Source organism: Lepisosteus oculatus, chromosome 2, assembly GCF_040954835.1.
Source record: "Lepisosteus oculatus isolate fLepOcu1 chromosome 2, fLepOcu1.hap2, whole genome shotgun sequence".
NCBI classification, from domain to species: domain Eukaryota; kingdom Metazoa; phylum Chordata; class Actinopteri; order Semionotiformes; family Lepisosteidae; genus Lepisosteus; species Lepisosteus oculatus.
In genome coordinates this window covers 34992032-35011568 of record NC_090697.1, presented here as the reverse complement: position 1 = coordinate 35011568, position 19537 = coordinate 34992032, and the positions used below count along the sequence as shown (strand labels likewise).

The following is a 19537-nucleotide window of genomic DNA, read 5'->3' as shown; positions in this document are numbered from 1 at the left end:
TCAAACAGAGAGTTCTCAGTTTTTCATACCAAACATAGTGCTGATGAGCATGTACAAAAAGCTGCAATTTCATTTCAACTGACCACAAGACATGGTCACTTAGATCTGCTTTGGTAAGTTGCCTCTTTTTGTGGAGCACCCTAAGAAGTGTCTTGTTCCTTATTCCTTTGATTATGCAGGAAATGTCTAATTGGAATTTTCAGCATTGTAAATAGGCCTATTCCGGGGATTTTCAACATCTGCTTTTCAATTTACTGCTGCCTTCCATACCACCTGTCTCACAGTCCATGGATCCAGGAGACACTTAGTCCTCTTTCTGGCAGGGCTTTTCCAAGTATTGAGCACTACAGCACTACGGTAATGAAAAGAGCCAGATTGATGATTTTGTTGATTGTTTTATAGCCACCTCTTAACTTGTCGAGGTCAGTAACTGCAGTCTTCAGAGCTCTCTGACCTAAAACATGAGGCTATATTCCACTGCTAAATGTCTTCCGTTAGTGACCTACAGTTTCTTTGTACCCCAGGGAGAGGAGAACCTTCGGTTTGCCTCTGTATAGAAAGAGTAATCTGTTATTGTAAAGACAAGGCAAGTTTGTAAAAGCTTTAAAGAGATCTAATTTGCTTTTTTACACAGTTTTTAAACAATTACCTTAAAATGATTCAAATAGGCTCTGCTGCATAGAGTACACTTATTTTAAAATGTTTTTTGCTCAAATAAATTGTAATAGTAACACTTTGTAGAACTCTGGTGGTTAGAAATAAAAAAAACAACAACATTTAACTAAATTACTTCCAGTGTGTCCTTGAGCTCGTACAGTGCTTGTAGTTGTCAAGCAACAAATTAATGTATTATTGACATAAACAATACTGGGGTTTATTGTCTGTATCCCAAAATAGAAAATAACAGAGGAGCAAAGTCATTCACTCAGATGCCACCTACCAGAAGGAATATTACAGTTTCCATTTATTTTGCAAGTAAAGCAAACATAATTGCTTTTCTGATTCTTGCCAGATCAGGCCACACACTGAGATATAGAAGATATATTACGTTTAACAGAGCACTGTTTTAACCTCCCTAATCAGACAACCTCTTTTTCAGTATTAATAATCATAATCACTGCTCGAATTTTGCTTTGGACACTTAAGTATAATGTGCTCAGTTTAATTCTACTAAAACTATCATCTTTTTTTCGAAGATTTACTATATTCATTTATTTTTTTCCTTTTTTCTTTCTATTGCTGTGCCTGGTGTAATTAGTTGAGATCACTTTGACACAGTGAAGTAAACCAGCCCTAGCCAATTTCCCCTTCTTGCGGTGAAATTAATACATTTCCAGTGGGCTTCTTGATAAGACTGACAGCTCAGCAAACCATGAAATGAGGGCCTGATTACTTAAAATTATGGGCAGTTCAGTGGGGTCTTTGAACTAAAAATACACTGCTGGAAATAATTATAGACACAAAAGAATAAGTGGGTATATTATGCAATGTAGACAATGAATTAGTGCCTTTCGTGTAAAAATGTTACCTTATATACTGTAGAGATTATTTTATTAATATAATATACAGTGGGAAGCATTGCAAAAACAAAAGTACAATAAAGCATGCATCAGTCTGAGTTTTCAAAGTCAGTTTTCTGTTAAATAATACAGTATGTAGAAGAGGCAACAAAGATATAACAGGTACTGTAAACATTTAAAACAAATCTCACCAGGTACTGTAAACATTTAAAGTAAACAAATCTCTCTAATGTAGACAAGTGCATACAGTACCCTGCACCTGTCTACATTAAACATCATCCGCCACATGCTTGCCTAATCTTCATTTATATTCTAAATCTTTTTTTTTTTTAGTTTCATTTGCTACTTATACAGTGTTGGCTAATCCTCCTCATCTAATCATGACTAGTTTACTGACTGTTCAGGAATCAGAATCATTGGTAAATAAGATAAGCAGTGGTTCTAGTACAGATCCCTGTGGTGCTATACTATCACCCCAGTTTGAGCATTTTCCCCCTGAATTCTCTGAATTCCTACCGCCGGCAATTTGAGTTTTAATCTTTTATGGGGAGCTTTATCAAAAGCTTTCTGAAAATCTTAATATACTGTATTGTATCACATGTCCCATTTCTGCATGTATCACTGTTGTTGTTGCTTATTCTAAGAAATCTAGTTGTTATAATCATTTGTATTACCTTGCATGTAATAGAAACTATTGGTCTATAATTCCATGGTTTTACGAACAGTCTCCTAGGTTTGGAAGAGTTGCACCAGTGACGTGTGATTAACATTTCTCTTTTCTTTGAGTCTAATTGGTAGGATACTATCGGGCTTTGGGGATTTAATCATCTTGAGTGCTTGTAGTACCCCAAAACACTTCTTCCTATTCTGTGCTAATACTGTCCAATAAAGAATTTTGTCCTTTTGCTTTCTGAAGCGTGGTGGTGACTTCTTCCTTAATACCTTAGTTAATACCAAATACTCATTGTCAGCTGTCAGCAAAGTCACTCTCTGCTTCACTCACTGCCAGTGCAGATGCTGCCCACTTTTATTGTCGGTGTCCAGACCACCCCAGGAAAGTCTTTGGTTTTATCTGTTATTCTTCCCCAGTTCTGCCTTTTCTCTGTGCCTCTATCACAGTCATACTGCCCCATGTCAATTCCTGACTCTCTCCACCAGCAGTCTGGAAGTCAGCTTTCTTCCCCAGTACACCAGATTCCTCCTACTTGTAAATATCCCTTCAGATCTCTCAGCTCTGACAGAATTATTTGTTAGAGAGTATTGGATCATGCTAATTGATCCATGGATCTCATTCAGCTATGTCCTGAAAGAAACCAGGATATCGGGTTCAACAACATGACTAGGTTGCATTTTCCATATTTCCCCAACCCTTCGCATAAAACAAAAGTAAAATATAAGCAGTTTAAAACTTCTAAAGGCATCCTACAATCTCATGAATAAAAACTCATTCAGATTAACTTTTACAAGTGAGAAAATAACTTGTTTACTGTAGACTAGATAACTTGCAAAAAAGTCCCTGCAGGGATTATAAGGATTTTTTTTTCTGAAAACTGCTGGCACAAGATTGTGTAGCCAATCTTCAGTATGTTGAGAAATTAAATAACTAGACGTGTTTGACAATTTAATCTAGTTTTTTTTTTTTAGTATCAGATTTTGGAAAGGTTGTAGGTATTCAGAAGTTTAGTCACTGTAGAATCACTATACTATACTAGTGTTTTACATGCTTTAAGTGGAGTCAAGATCAAGTGATCTTAGGTTCAGAACCACTTATCGCTTCTGCAGATTGCTTCAGTGAAGTTTATTCATGGATGTTGAGAAATGAATGCACAAATCTTAATACTTTGCTTTTCATTCTGGAATGTCAGCTGTCACCAAAGTACCTTTGTAAAAAATTACATTAGCTTCACTGACTTATTTTGTTAAACGTATACTAATTGACTAAGATAATGAAATACAGTATATAATAAGAAATAACCATTCCCAATTCCACACATATCGGTACTTCAGTAGTTTGTGTGGTTTTATATTTAGTTTTTAACATAAACAAAATACAATAATGCATCTCATCATTTTTTCACACAAAACTACCCCACCCCTATATGCAGCTAAGATTGGTTCAAAATTCAAACAACTTTCAGTGTTTGTCAGTCTGAGGTTAAAAGAAAGGAAGCACAAGGTGTGTAAGTGTAGCTGCTGTAGCTTGTTGTAGAATGAGCGAAAGTAATGTTAAGTTTTAACCCCTAAACATCATGTTTGTATATTTCAAAAAGTCACCCTGTATTTGAATATGATTCATTTATTGTGTCTTTGTGGAGTATTATGCAAGATATATAATACACATTACATAATGTATATAATATACAGTACATTAGGGTTTAACATTCGCAAAAGGCAATGACAAGCTGAACATGACTTTCCAGGCTCACTGACAGCTTTATTGCCCTTTTCATTACAGTGGTGCATGCTAAACACATAGAGAGAAAAAGTGCAGGCATCTGCTGGGCTTAGAGGAGGGATTCATGTTGTTAATTTGAACTGATTACTATAAGTTTGTGATTACTGTTGTTTCTTTTAGTTGATCAACATTATTTTAATTCACTTTAAGCCAGTGCATTAGTACTTTAATTATTATATAAGGGAGCATTATTTATGTCTTTTAAACATACATTTACCGTATATACTGTAGTACTGTACATCATGGACTTGATGGGGTGGACTTGATTATATGCGAATTTGGCTATTTAAAACCATTCTCAGAAACCACAAGAATGTCGAGACACTACTGTTTATAATATATTTTAATAATAATTCTTTCTTGCATGTTTTATTCCAAAAGATCCCATAGCCCTTAACATTTAGGAAGGGACCAGCTTCATCCAGCACCAAAATGCATCACTTAATGTGGGTAACACACGGGACTCACAATACACCAGCAGGCTCAGTACTCAGCAGCCGGTGAGGTGGCTGAATTAAGAGAGGACATTTAAGGAGGCTAGATTATGAAAGTTCACAGTGGGATAAGACAAGACTCTAGGTTAACATCCCAACTCTGTTGAAAAGTGGGATGTTTAATGAATTTGTATCCAGAACCATGGATAACTCCTCATCTGAGGGGTGGCATTTCTAATAGTACAGTACTCATTCATCTCCATTTGGGGCATGTTTATTTTTCCAGAAAATTCTGGTGCAGAAGGAAAAATGCCACCAACCTAATGGACATATATTTAATTATAGTACATTTAGGTTATTGCTGTTCTTTGATTTTTTTTTTACAGATTGTAGGTCAATCTGCCATATTCATATTTTTTTAGGTGAATTCTATAATACCAATCTGTATTGTGCTGACTTTTTTTTCTTTTCTGTGTTGCACAGACTGATTACATTCTCTGGCATTCCAGTTTTGATGCATGATTTCTTGTGAAATTGTGTTTTAAAATCTTTAAAAAGAGATATTGGGGGAAGAGAACTGTAGGGAATATTGATGACGTTTGATTTTTCATTTGTCTTTTTTACATTTATACTTTCGTTTGTGACATAGCAGAACATTCAAGCAGCTTAATTGCAAAGATCTGGGTGTTATATTTAGTTTACAGAAACAGATACAGATAATTTAATCAGCAGAATTTTGCAGGGCTCTTTGCAGAGCCGAATGTGGTGGGACTAGAAGTAGGCCAGATTTTCAAAACTACTTTCAGATACATCTTGTTCACAATAGAGTGCCAGAAAGGGATTTTTCATTTGCACAGTGTTGGCACTTAGTTTTTATATCTCATGTGGAAGAATGCATCCCATCGCACAATGCTTTTCACCAGGGTACTTGAGCACAAGTGAGAAATTTCTGCTAGCTTCAGAAAATGATTTTCAAAAGGAAATCAAATTGCATTGCAACACGTCTCAGATTTTACAGGGTGAAATGCAAAATAACAGTGGATGTGAGGGATAGGGAAAAAACAATGAGATGCGCACTATTCATGACTGCTGTTTAATGACATGTATATTTTTAGTGTAAACAAGACCTAGTTTTGCACTGTATCAAATGCTTTTCCGTACCGTTGTTTGTCAGCACTCAGCCATAACATCATTGGATTTTTTGACATACTGTTTTATACTAACTTTAATATTAACATCCAGGAGAGTTATACACATTTTTGTCGTATACACAAGTTTAAAATATTACCTTTTGATATGTCGTGCCCAGAAAGCTTATTCAGGCAATGCAACGCTGCTTTAACATTTTTTTATGTTGTAATTTATCAAAGGAAAGAACAGTTATTTGTAAGATTAAAGTTGTAAGTAAGGTCTTACTCGAGTGTCATAAAGCCTCAGCATAACGTCCCTGAATTTAAATTATACAGTCTTTGTGATATACCCAAGAACTCTCTGCTTCTTTATTGTCTTCAAGATTATCCCACATTTTGTTGATGAGAATATAGAAGAAACATAAACAGACAGATCCAATTTGTGTGCAATGTCCTACCAGAATCACCTATTTGATACGTATAGTGTATCGTTCTACTGTCAGTGTGAAATTTAATTTACCAAATGTCTGCCCAGCCCTTGATTGCTGTAATTGCACTGCTGCTGAGAGCCGCTTGCATCTGCCCATCTGGTAGTTGTGGCCCCTTTGTGAGTATGCACTGTTTGCCGTTCCTGAACCATGTATACACACACTTCCGTGGATCCCTCCGTCTCTTATTTTGTGTTTCTGAGGGATTTCATCAAAAGCCTCCTTGAAATCTACAAATATAGATAGATAGATACTTTATTGATCCCGTGAGGGAAATTGAAGTGCAACAGCAGCTTAACACAGACAACACAGCAACAGTGTAACGAATGATACAATAATAACAATACAATACATACAATACAATCAGTACAGTGAGAAGTGCACTAAGAAGAGTTACTCACAGTCCAGAACACACAAAGAACAAACCAGAACAGTACACAAAAAAGTCGTATTGCACAATATAAATATAGATATACATCATACCATGTAATATGCTATACTGTTATCTGCTCTCCTTGATGGTTGTTTGAACCAGTCCAGCAAATTACATAAACAACACTTCACCTCCTAGAGCCATTTTGGCTCCTTCCACAGCTTTACCAGAAATAAAAGTAAGACAGAGGTAAAGATTTTTCTCCTGCCTTCCTCCTCCATGCCATCCCTTTCCCATCAGAGCCAATTAAATAAACCAAGAAAACACCATGCTGGCCAGATGGCTCTCATCTGGTTTGATTTTTTTTTTAGGTTCAAACTAATCACCTTGTGAAATGTGCCAGTGAAGGGGTTCAGTGTAGAAATCTGATCTTAGATCCATGCTTCTCTCTCTTGCTCTTTATGCTGTTACCTTAACACCATGTTCTTCAGCTAGTTCTTGTACAGTGCACTGTCTTGAACTGGGCAACAAATCAATAGGTATTCTACTTTAAACCAAAATTATTGTATAAAAGACCTATTGAAAACTATATGAAGCCCCATGGAAATGTTGCAGTTTGCAAAACATATAGTTCTGTGATTGTGTTGTGTAGCATTTCCTGTTGTCAGATTAATATTTGTTTCTATTTCATTTCTACACTTTTTAATTGGAAGAATTCACTACTTGAATCCTCAGAAGTATATATGTTTCAACTTTTTTAAACAGTAATCGACAATATTTCTGTTCAAGCACGTATAGGTTTGTGAGTCTGTTGTCTATTCTGAAACTAGGATGTGGGTTTGAAGGTATCACATGTCTATAGGTATGGAATGAAATTAGATATAGGAATATTGCAGATTGTATGCTTACTTCAAGATACATAGTAGATGGTACTTTCTAACTTTACATTTAGTAGTATAGTAGATTTTCTGGATGATTGTACTGTGTCCTGCTTCTTAACATGGTTCTAAAAAGCCTTTAGCATTAAAGCCAAGATAAATTCTGATTTTAAACAACAATGTTAATTAACATTAAAGTAGATAAGTAGATAATAAATTATGTTAAACAATTTGTTTTCTAAATTACTTTTATAATACCTTTCTTACTGGTGAAATGTTTTTTACAGCTTTGTAGTGAAAACCCCACTAAAATCTGCTTAGATTCCTACAGATAGATCTTAATGAGGTGGCGTCCCACAATTAATGGGCAATGCAGAGCAGATATCCACAGAAACATCCCTTTCTAATTTAGCATGATTTTTAATCTGATGAGATGTCAATCCCTTATGTTTCAGGTTTGAAGTTGAATATGTTCTCTCTGAGCCTTCAGCCGAATGGAAAGGCAAACGAGGAAGAATTGAAACATCCTTATTGTCAAACGTCATGAGCAGAAGTAATAACTCAAAATGTTTTGTCTGTGTCTGTGGTCCAACACGTTTTACCGAACAAGCACTGGGGTAAGTTTTCTTGTTTTTTAAGGGGGTAATAATCTTCTACAACTTTTAACAGGTGCAGAAGATAAATATGGATAAACATTCTTACCAAATTCTATTTCTAGTAAATTATGTGAGAAAAAATCTAAAAGTACTTATAAATTCCGATTTAACTGGATTAGTAATTTCAAAGTTTAGATTAGAACCTTAAACATTTTTCAACCATTTTCTTGATTTCTGGTTGTTTGTCTCAATTTCACCTTTTTTAAGTGTTAAGTAGGAACCATGAGAATTACCTCAGAGAACCATGAGAATTATCAAATATGATAAACACTTTACAAAAGGAAGGAAAACGATAACCAAAATGTTCCAGAGTAAATGGATCTGATCTTATAGAGCCAGCAAAATGAGCATTTCCTCCAAACTCATAAGCTGCTTTAATGTTCAGATTTCATAAAATTGAAAGTGTCTGTCATAGCCCAATGTGTTCTTCTGAGGTGGGCATCTGCCAATCAGAACTGAATACTGCTAGCCAGGGAACTATGTGTAGATGCAACAGAATTGCACCATGAAATCTCAGCAGAATCCACTGAAAAATCACCCTGCATGTTACATATCTGAGAACTCATGTAATACACACAGTTTGCCATACACAGTACTATACATAGCTAACAAATATTATGGAAGCGGTTTAGATTTCCACAATGGAACAATGATCATTACACCAATGGTTCTGTTATTTGTATACAGGTGAGTCAAGGTTCTTTGTAGACTTTCTAAACTAACATCCTCTGTCATTGGTTTCTATGTATTGGATAACTACTGTTTATGGTACAGCATTCCTATGACTCACATAATTTACTTCCACGTTTGTCTGGATTTTGTGACCACTGTAAACTACTGAGAAAACATAATTAAACATTAGGTCTAGCATTTATTTTATTTTTTGTTATGGTGCCAGATTTACTAATATGACAATGTCACCTTAACCAGCAGTGCCTCTGGATATGTTTCTCTGAACACATTTGGGAGCCTCCAACAGACATCACTAACTGTGTCAGCTACCCCCACAAAACCTGCCTGAGCTGATTATGTGAAAATAAATGGAAATAGACTCCTCTGGTATACTGCCAAGCTCCATTGCTCACGCTGGACACATGCATTACTGGCATCTTATGAAACAAAACTTGTCACTGTTGTTAATGATTACTTTTTGATTACTTTAGTTGTGTGAGCATTTTGAATCTGGGGAGTGCTACTGCCATTACTGCTGGGAGTTTCACTACTCAGAGTGATGAGTTTAATTTTTCCTCTCACCGAATTAATTTATATTAGTTGGAAATACTCTGCTACTTATAAGTCGTATGGCACAACCCATTTTATTTAATGAGTGTATTAAATATAATTGAGGGAGTAGTGGTAGGTGGACAACTAAAAATTACCCATGATTTTTTTAAAAACAATTACTTTTTCAAAGTACAAACCAGCAGATTAAAAAAATACAAATTATATACACAGTCCCAAAAAAGTAACTGCTTTTAATGGCAAAAAATGGTGTATTATTGAGGTGTATGATAGACAGTATCTTAAAAATATTGCAATGGTGCATTTGTAAAACATTGTGTATACTGCAATTAGCCATATCTCTGGAGTTTGTGTATTTGTCACCATGACATTCTACGGGGTTGAAAATGCAAGTCAGTATCTTGGCCAGCATTAGCATTAGTGACTGCAAAACATCTCTGTCTCTTTTCGACCATAACATCAGTGTGGTCTGGCTGTTGCAAGGGCCATTATCATTAGAGACACTATGGATACACTTGGATCCACTGCTATCCAATATGTATCCAATAAGCTTATACCTGTTACTGACAAATCCATGTCATGTGGTGTTTATGGAAGTTCCTGGAAGTACAGGGAAACAAAATGAACATTTAAAAATGTAGAAGGTATTTGATTGAATTATTTAAGCTATAGCTAAATTTTAACTTATCAACACTACAGGCCAAAACTACACTCAAGGTGAGGGCCGAAGATATAGTCTGAGAAACAGTAACCAGCTGGCAGACTGCTTCTACAGTGCCCTCTTGTGGTGTGGAGGGGATCTGATCTCCTCTAACCTTTGCTTATTTGTTGTTTAACTTATTAGCATGATATCATAATACCGTTGTTACCAATACTTTTTTTGTAGGAAATCGAAAAATCTATATATGTATTTTGTTTGAAGGGGAACATTATTTATGATGCAGATGTTGATTGAATACGAATGGAAAATAAGTTTTTTCTTTAAAAGTCACTGTGGAGAGTAACAAGGAGGAGTAATTACTGTACCAAGACTAAAGCCAAACTCCCAGGCCAGATAGCAAATTTTCTAGCCTATCTTAGAAATGTTAGAGCATTTTCTCTGTCATTGTCACTGGAGAAAAATAAAACCTGTTCCATGATTTATTCTTTAGCTGGAATTATTGTTGTATTTTGCCCAAACACACTGCTGTGTAGATTAGGCTCCTAATATATACCAGACATTTGGAATTACCAGTTATGTCATTGTGTTTGAGCTCAGTGTGATGACCCCTGTACCCAGGGAGTCCTCCAGCCTGCCCTCTCATTGACCCATTCATCTTTTTGACACATTGCACTATTTGGAAGAGCCGTGTCCACCACTGATGTCATTACAAGTCTGTGGATGTCAGGCAAAGCCAAGGGGTAACCGTTTGGCCAGGAGCCTAAAGAGCCCTGGCCGATTAATTCCAGCCCAATCCCAGGCAGCATGCCACTGGGAGTCTGGCTACCACTAGGGAATCCAAATCACGGATGGAATATTGACGTGACTCAGACCTGGGCACACAAAGTCTGGAACATGGAGTTCAACCTGTGCTTGTGTAAGCCTCATTACTGGTTGGGGAGCTCTGGAGCCACACTGAAGTTTTAATGAACAGGTTTTTTTTCTTGTTTTTTCTTCATTTCGTTGCATTCTATGTTTGGTTTCTGTTTTTTTTATCTAGGATGCTGCAGCAACTTGGCTACTGTGAAGAAGAGATCCACGCTTTTCAAGGATAAGGGCACTAATCTGGGCAACAGAAACCTCAAAATATGTATCGCAAAACTATGCTTGAAGTACTTTTTTCTATGCAGGGTTAAATACCAATTATTTTGAACAGGAAGTTAGTACTTTGTGATGTAGGGAAACAATATTTATTTATATTTCATGGTTCCTAGACTGTTGTTGTTACCGAAAAGATAAATGAGTGCTGTGAAATTCTAACTACAGTAGTAGTAAAAATGAATTACATTTTGCATTATGTACTCAGGTTGATTGTAATTCGTTGTAATAAAGTACATTTTATTGTGTTATCTTTTATGTAAATGTATTTTAATAAAACGTAGGGACCAGTTCACTTATTACAACCATTCCTCAGAATTCCTAAATCATCATTTTGTTAGAAATAGCGGCACTTTTTGGTTGGACTGCTGTTGTTGCTTATTTCTCAAATTGCTGTCACCTGGATGTTGAAACATATTTATCTTTAAATTCAGTCATGTACTGTAGGTTAGATATGTAGTGGGTACACCTAGATCCATCAACAGATTTGTTGGTTTTGTAAATGACATCTATTCTTTTATGACCCTTTATTTATGTCACAGGTTTTGAAAATTGCATTGATTTCACAGAAAATATGAGTATTGTATATAGAATATGCTATCAGCCTTTTTTTCTGTAGAAAACAACACTCGTAATACAGAGCTCTGCACACATTTGTGCTTTATCATCTCTCTAAAGAAAGAAATCAAGCAGCAAGCACGTCACTGGAATGGGAATTATTTTCCCTTCATTTTTCTCTATCACTGTGCAAAAATCATGCAGGCTGTAGCCCACATGGTTCATCCAGAACTAAACATGAACCTTGCTGCTATTGTTGAAGGAAGACTAATCTTTGTATGAGCAAATCACAAATCAAGGTCTGTTGTATCAGAGAAACAGTGCTATAGTGCAGCTTTTAGTAGATGCCTGACAGGCTTTTTATTAAAATACATGAAGAAGCCATATTGTTTAGTTGTTTGATAAGAAGAAATACTACTTATAGAGCTGGAAAGTTTATTTTTGTATTTTAGTGAAAATGTGAGAAAATAGAATTATAGAGGGTATCACTTGAAAACATTTCTTTTAAAATTACCACTCAGTTTTTGGACAGGCTTGTAAAGGTCAATATTATTGTTGTTTTTATAATTGTTTAATTGCGAATATCGCTGTATTGTTCCGAAGACCCTGAAAAATATCTCAAAACTCATTCCTGTTTTTAGACCTTCTTATCTTCCATTCATATGGCTTGAATTGGAACGAGATCCATTCATTTTTGAGGCCAGAGGATTCATATCATCCTCAGTGTTGTTGTTCATTAGTCAGATGATTCCTTGCTGTTATGGCAGATCTCTTTCATGTTGCAAAGTGGAACCTTAATCTATGAATCCATAAACCTTTTTAAGGATAGTCTAGCATGGTCAAGCAGTTGGTGTCTGCTAGCATTTTTCACCATATTTCATTGTTGGATGCATCATTTGCCCCTACTGCCAAATTTAGAGTCATCTCAGCCCAGTTTTAATTAATTCGTTTTAGTCATCTTTAAACCCAGTTGCATATGTCCAAGTGAGGATATTCTAGTAACAGGGAATACTTTCTTTTCAGTATTTTTTTAACAGTACTGTAAATTTCATTTGTGTGTTTCTATATGACCATAATAGATAAAGTTCATTTAAAAAGATCTCTCCTATTTCAATTAAATCTTAATTAAAATGAGCCCTACACGGGGTAGAATTTTTTGTTTCATGTTGGTCCAGATGTTTCCAGCATTAGGTTTCGTTAATTCATTTTATTGCCTAGCAACTCCCTGCCTACTTGGGAGTCATACTCCCAGTTCTCATTATTGACTCACCATCTGAACAATCTGGGTTTCCAAATGATTTAGGTCAATGCTGCCTTCTTTAATATATGACAAATATTGCAACGTTATTAAAATCAGCCAAAGAGCTCCCCATTTTGGCATGGGTTGCAGATATAAAAAATACATTATTGTCAATGTATTGCTGCTAGTTGATCTTTGGCAAGGCAACATTTTATTCCCTCATTTTTATGAAGGCTTTATACAGGATGGTATAATGTGGCTTTAGAAGCCACTTAATTTCAGTTCTCTTGAGCATCGTATATAGGAGAGCTTGCCTCATTCAGATTACTTTATTGTAATAAATGACAGTATTGACAGGTTTTATTCTGCCTGACAATAGTTTGTGTGAATGCTTGTTTTGGGTGTCACTGAAAGGTTGTTTCTCTTCAGAAGAAAAATGCTCTGTTAGGAGAATCATTACTAACACAACACACAGATTATTTTGTAATAACATGCCTGCCCTACATCCTTTTAACGAAAATCTATATGAAAATCAGTTTTCTTATATATATGTTTGTGTTCTGACGAGGGAATGAGAAGTGATTTAATCTCTACTCACCGTGACAATGCCTGTTGTGTCTGGGGTGGGTGAGGGTTTCGTAGCTTTGGACTTGAATCTCATGGTGTGACTGTCAGTTTGTAACATCATCTTAAAAATGTTAGGTTTTTATTGGTAGTATTTATTTCATTAGTGCTTCATATTTTGTGTCTGTCTATTTAACTGCTACAAATAATTACAACAAGAAAATCTTCTTCATGTACTTCAGTACTTTCTGATATAATCATGGTATTTTTATACTGTAAGTGACAGGCTTAGAAGAACAATCATCATATATTTTCATTTAAAATGTCTGGCTTTTTTCACAGTTTTCAGATCACAAGGGTTTCATGGCATAAACTGAAACACCAACAAAACATATTCACTGATCCTTTTCCTTTTTGAAACAAATGATGCAATATTTAAATGTTATCTGCCAATGTTATGTGTATAGATTTACTTTCTTGGTTTGCTATATATTTTTAGAATTGCTATGCTGTAATTTAAAAAATAAGTTGTTTATTTATGTTGTACTGGAAAGTGGGAAATAAATTATTCATACTCAAAGGCGCATATGGTGACCCTTCAAGATTTTAATGATCATGGTTGAGTCATATAGCCTATCTTTCATATTGTTCAAATGTAAGGTCCAGTTAATTAAGTTCATTCTTTAGCATATTATTTTAATCTATTTTAATGTATTCACACTAACAATTACTGTAAATGAGCACCAATTATCCTGGGTTTTTAACTTGCTTGCATTTTCTAGCTGCTGAAAATATACATTACCCAGATAAAAATAATAAAAGGCCTTGAGTGCAGATGTATCCTGAAGAGTTAAAGGGTACAAAACCACAGTGTTTTCCTTATTTTCCTATTTTCCTCAAGTATTAGATACGGTATGCATTTCTGGAAGGGAGGAAAATTTATCTAGGTGACATGTATAAAAGAGATTAAATCGTGCTATTTAATACAGCCTGTTATAGGAACACCCTCCTTAAAAACAATCCTTTCTCAGTTTTACACTATGGAGTATCACCAGCTGGCTTGCACGTACTCTTGATGCCTGAAAGAAAACGAAAACATTTGAATGTGAATATTAATGGAATAGACCCCAACATCTACTGTATATGCTTAGCAGTTAACTCTGCTTTGTTGCTGGTTAAAGAGCCATAATTATATGACTAATTATAATGAAACAATCATCAATAAAATTATAGTAAATGGACCAAAACGCATTACACACTGCAACCTATGGTATGGTATTATAACGAGTTCTTAAAGGCATCTGTCCAGCTAACACAGAGAAAGTGAATTGTGCCCATAGAATTCCAAAGTGTTTGCTGCATCCCAGGCACTGTGTACAACACAGGTTATAGCAGACGTTCAGTCACAAAGGGCTGATCCTCTGTGATGCTGTAAGTAGAACTGCATGTCATGAACATTCCTTTCCCATTCCTCGTCTTGTTGCATCTTTCCATTGTCCCCATCGTCGCCTGTGCAGCAGCTCACTGGCTCATTCCACCTTGTGCCACTGGTCAAGCTATTAGCTATTGTTCTTTTAACACCAAATCCTGGTCTCAGCTTGCTTCTGTTCTTATAGGGTGCTTGCAGAACAGCCATTATTGTCAGTTATTGTTCGGTACCAATGGACGCAGTCTTTACTTGAACCACACTTTTCATTTCATTCATGTTCTTTACAGTACTGAAGAGTATAATCAAATTGGGTTTTTTTTGTAAAGACTGAAATTCTTTCAACCACCATGGAATTATATATTAATTATACTGTATATACTCACTTGCGAAAGTGTTTGAAAAGTATTTTTGGAGTAGCATTTCATAAAGGCTACATGAATAACAACCTTTGTCCATCTCCATATTCTGCTTCTCGGGTCCTGAACTGTCGTATGTTGTTGTGAATGAAATGAGATATGATAGAACTGTGCAGCAAAGTCTTTCCTTGATCCCTTTAGATTGAAAGGCACCATTATTCTGTCAGACATCCTCAATGTGAAGCGATTAATCGAGAGCTGCCATGGGCCACTCAAATCTAAAATCCAGAGTTTAGTGGCATAGGCTCTAAAGTATATGAGGCTTTATTGTGAAATTCCATCTCAGATCAGCACACGGTTGCTCAGATTGATTTCAATGTTCTTTACCAGTAAAACCAAATCAAAACAGGAAATGAGTGTAATGAATGTAGAAAAAAATGTTTCTGCCAGGTTTGTGTAAATATGAGCAAAATTAGATGTTCAGTAGGGAGGTTTGAAATGTTCAAAAATAAGAATGTAAATGTGAATGCCACTTTTTTTTACCTGAGGGGAATACAATTATATAAAACAAAAACAAAAAGTTTTTTTTTGGCTCGGCAGACCAATTTTGCCACCCCATGTTTTTTATCAAGTGTACTCACTACTTTAATGTTAGGATGTGCTTTTGCACACCAGTATTCTAAACCAGTTTTCTGTAAAGCTCTGCAGGCTTGAATAATGTATCTTCTTTTTTATTCTCCTGATAATTAAGGTTCCTCTTGTGATCTCAGGTCTGGCTGTTTGGCATCAGCATATCCTGAATACTGAATGGCATGAATTCATTTAGAATCTTGCATTCCGTGTTTGAGCAGATGTTAATGGAATTGGACAAGACTTCATGTTTGCTGTTTTAAGGTTACAGGGTCCTTATAGATAAATTATCTGTCTCGCCATCTCCTCAGTTCAGCAAAGTAAATGTTTAGCTGTGTGTAGTTTCTCAACAAAATCAAGATCAGTCTACTTGGGCATGAACATATGAACGCGGGTGTCAGATGTGTTTCTTCCTCTGTAAGGTCAATAGCACTTCTGTAATATAACAAACAGCTCAGGTTTATTGTCTCTGGTGAATTACTATGGTTAGTGTATCAAATGATGGATGGGTAAACATTCTGATACTCCAAGTTTCAACCCAGTACTTCTGTTTTTTTCTTTAAGGAAGCCAAGTTAGCAGCTTCAACAACATTCCTCAGTCAGTTTTTCTACACCCCAAAGCCCTCTGCATAAAGAAGTGCCTTCTATTCTCATTTGAAATGCACTTTTACATTGCCTTATTCAAGGAATAATCCTATAAAGTCTTATCCAAATTAGTCAACAATGCTTTGTTTATTCATATATTTACCCTTTACAATACACATTTATATATATATACAGTATACTGTAACTTTGTTAACAGATATACAGTGTGTCTCATCCTAATCCTAAACTCTTATCAAGGATGGGGGATTAAATGTTTCGTGATTCCTAAGACCACATTTACAGTAACAGGCTTTCCAAAGAAAAAATGTTTCTATACAAACCTTATACTGCATCCAAAACTCCAAAATTGAGCCTGTATCAATGATCATGCCACACTAGAAAGCAGAAAGAAGAGGGAACACTGTGTGGGCTGCGGAGTGTGTTTCAGGAGTGCGGGAGAAAGAGGGGAGGTGGAGGAGATCAAAGCGAAGAACATGTGAGTGCAGCAGGTGAGTGAGTGGCCAAGTGGAAGGTCTGCAGATCTGGGGAGATAAATTCCAGTGAAAGTTTAAAAAGATCATTTTGGCTTCGATGTATTTCTGCAGTAAGAGTCCTGGAGCTTCTGTAATGCCGCCATCACACTGCATGACTTTTCCTAGGATTTTCAGTCGTAGCCTCTGTTTACATAATCGTAAGAAAATCACAGTGAGTTGTAGAGAGTCGCAGCGCGCGCTCGCCCGTTACCGTCAGTTGCGTAGAAGGAAAGCGAGTGTTTTGGACTGTGCAAATGGAGGAGAGGCTCGTCGAACTTTGGAGCCAGCACAAATGTCTGTTCAATGTTTCGTATTTGTCATTTCATGTTTGTTGTCTGTTTACTTTCATGCGGTGCTCTTCCTCTTACTCTGGTGTGGTCCACGTTGATTGGCTGCCAAAATGAGGCGACCTCGTGGTACTTTCACGGCGCATACAAGATTTGGAACCATGATGAAAAGGCAGGAAGGACTCATGTAATTAGTCACCCCCCGCAATTCCTAGTTGTATAATTTCACTCCTTCTAGGGCAGAAAAGGCAGCAAGATTCAGAAACTGCAGTCGATAAATTTGACATGCTCTCCAACTAGAAGTCATCTCAAGTCATGTAGTGTGACGCCAGCTTAAGAGGGTACGGACTGGAAGATCAGTGTAATGATCGCTGGGACAGATAAAAAGGGGAACTATCAAAGACTTCTCTGAATCAAGTAGTCTTGGCTGTGATTACACTGACCTTTCTGTCTGCATCCTATTACAAGGATTTCAGCACTCCTTCTCCAGAAAGACATCAGAACCCATATTATCCTTAAAATACAGAAGGATCACATCTTGCACCAGCTCTCAATGATTGATTGTCTTCCAACAAGGCCCTTAATAACAATGTGATGGTAGAGGTAGTGTAGACAAATGTGTAAATAGAAATTCTGCTAAAGTTTATCTCATCTTGCTAGCTGGAGCCATATCAATCACATTCATCTAGTGAGCAGATGTGGACTCAATTTTCTGTATTGTACTGATGCCCATCAAAGAAGAACATCAACTCTTACTAGCTGCATATGATGGTAGAGGACAGTATTTGCAGCAGAAGAAAAATCAGAATTATTCAGAAGCTCTGGGATGCTCTTATCACAGAATGGGTCCAAATTCCCTCAACACAGGGGTTTACATATAATTTGTCATATCAGCATGAATTGTCAAATTGTCTGTTAAATGCACAGCAAGCAGTTTAGAGTCATTGATGCTTTCTCCTGTGCATACATTTTCCATACTAAATTCTTATTTAGTAAGTGAGATATTCAGTAAATATCATAGTACAAGACTTAGCTTAAATTCTTAATGCCTGGAAATGTTCAGTTGTATACATGCTGTATCTGATAAAAAAAAAAACAATAACGCATCATGAAACTGCTTTATACAGAACTCCTTGACAGGCTGCACAAATACAGTCCAACTGTAAAAAGACAGTACAGAAGTGATAATTCACTAGTAAATAAAAAGCGATTACCATACTCTTTTAGCTGAGGGCCGGAGTAAAATGGTTATTTAATCAGTTGTGTTAAAAAAAACTCATATTTAGAAGTGGACACAGGAAGCTGTAGAACTAATGGAATCAGTTTTTCTTAGTACTTGAAGTACTAAGTCCTTGAAGTACATTCTGTTTGAGGAAGATGCATAATCCTATATTTGCTATTTGTTAAGGTAACCAGAACTTGAATTGGAAGTTTATGCATTTGCTTGAAATGCCTATTGTGGTAGGTGATTCATCCTTCAAATCAAATTACTGTCACAAAGGTTCAGGATTTTAAGTCAAGTGTGTTAGAAGCACTCCTCTTATGTTCACTGTAATTGTAAAAGGATGCAGTGAAATGCAGCCTTTTTATCTTGTTTTATTATTATATTTTCAAACAGGAATATTAACCTTCCATCTTTGATATGACATGATCCAAGCTGATATTTAATTGTATAAAAGAGATTTTGAGAATAGAATTGAGATTATAATTTGCCATTTGTGCAAAAAAGTAAATACAGAGAGCTAGAACTTCTCTATTCACTTGAGACTACAAAAATTCGAGACAGTATTTTTTAGTCTTATCTCAAACAGATGACTAAAGATGTATTACTGTAAGAGGTATTTTCCTAACAGTTCTTGGTAAAATACTGCTTTCACAGTTTGGTTCACAGAGAAGCTATTTGCATAGCACTGAATAATGAACAAAAGTCAAAATAGAATTAAAGTACTTTAATCTTTTTTGTGTCACATTTTATAGCCCTAATGCTAGATTCTCAGTAGAAAAAAAGGTGTTCTAGCAATTTGCTGTTTCAGCAATATCTCACACCACCTCATTTAAATAAAGGAAAAGCAGGTCTTCCCAGTCCTGTCATTTAAACTCAAAATAAAGCTTCTTTTATTGCACTGTGTTGCAGTGGAGAATAACACATTTAGATTTAGACATCATTGACATTACTGGCACCTGAGACACTGTCTTTTAAAAATTCACTAAATGGCAAAATTATTGAAACATGAAGCTTACTTTGGTCATGGTTTGGATATTATTTAGATTTAGTCTTTATCTGTGGTGATTTTCATTCTCACCAATCAATGAAGATGAAAAAATATGAAACACAGACATCTAGAGTGATTCAATCTCAAAGGATTCAATACACTGTAGTA

The 19537-nt window shown here is 35.9% G+C and overlaps 1 protein-coding gene across 1 annotated transcript in view; it reads left to right on the top strand.

Annotated features, from left to right (window-relative positions):
- Positions 1-11225, top strand: part of cyb5r4 (cytochrome b5 reductase 4) — a 65630-nt gene extending 54405 nt beyond the window's left edge. The window contains exons 15-16 of the mRNA XM_006626026.3: positions 7734-7895; positions 10877-11225. Coding sequence (XP_006626089.3) covers positions 7734-7895; positions 10877-10931 — 217 coding nt within the window. The 3' untranslated portion in view covers positions 10932-11225. The remainder of the gene's footprint in view (positions 1-7733; positions 7896-10876) is intronic.
- The last annotated feature ends 8312 nt before the right edge of the window (positions 11226-19537 follow it).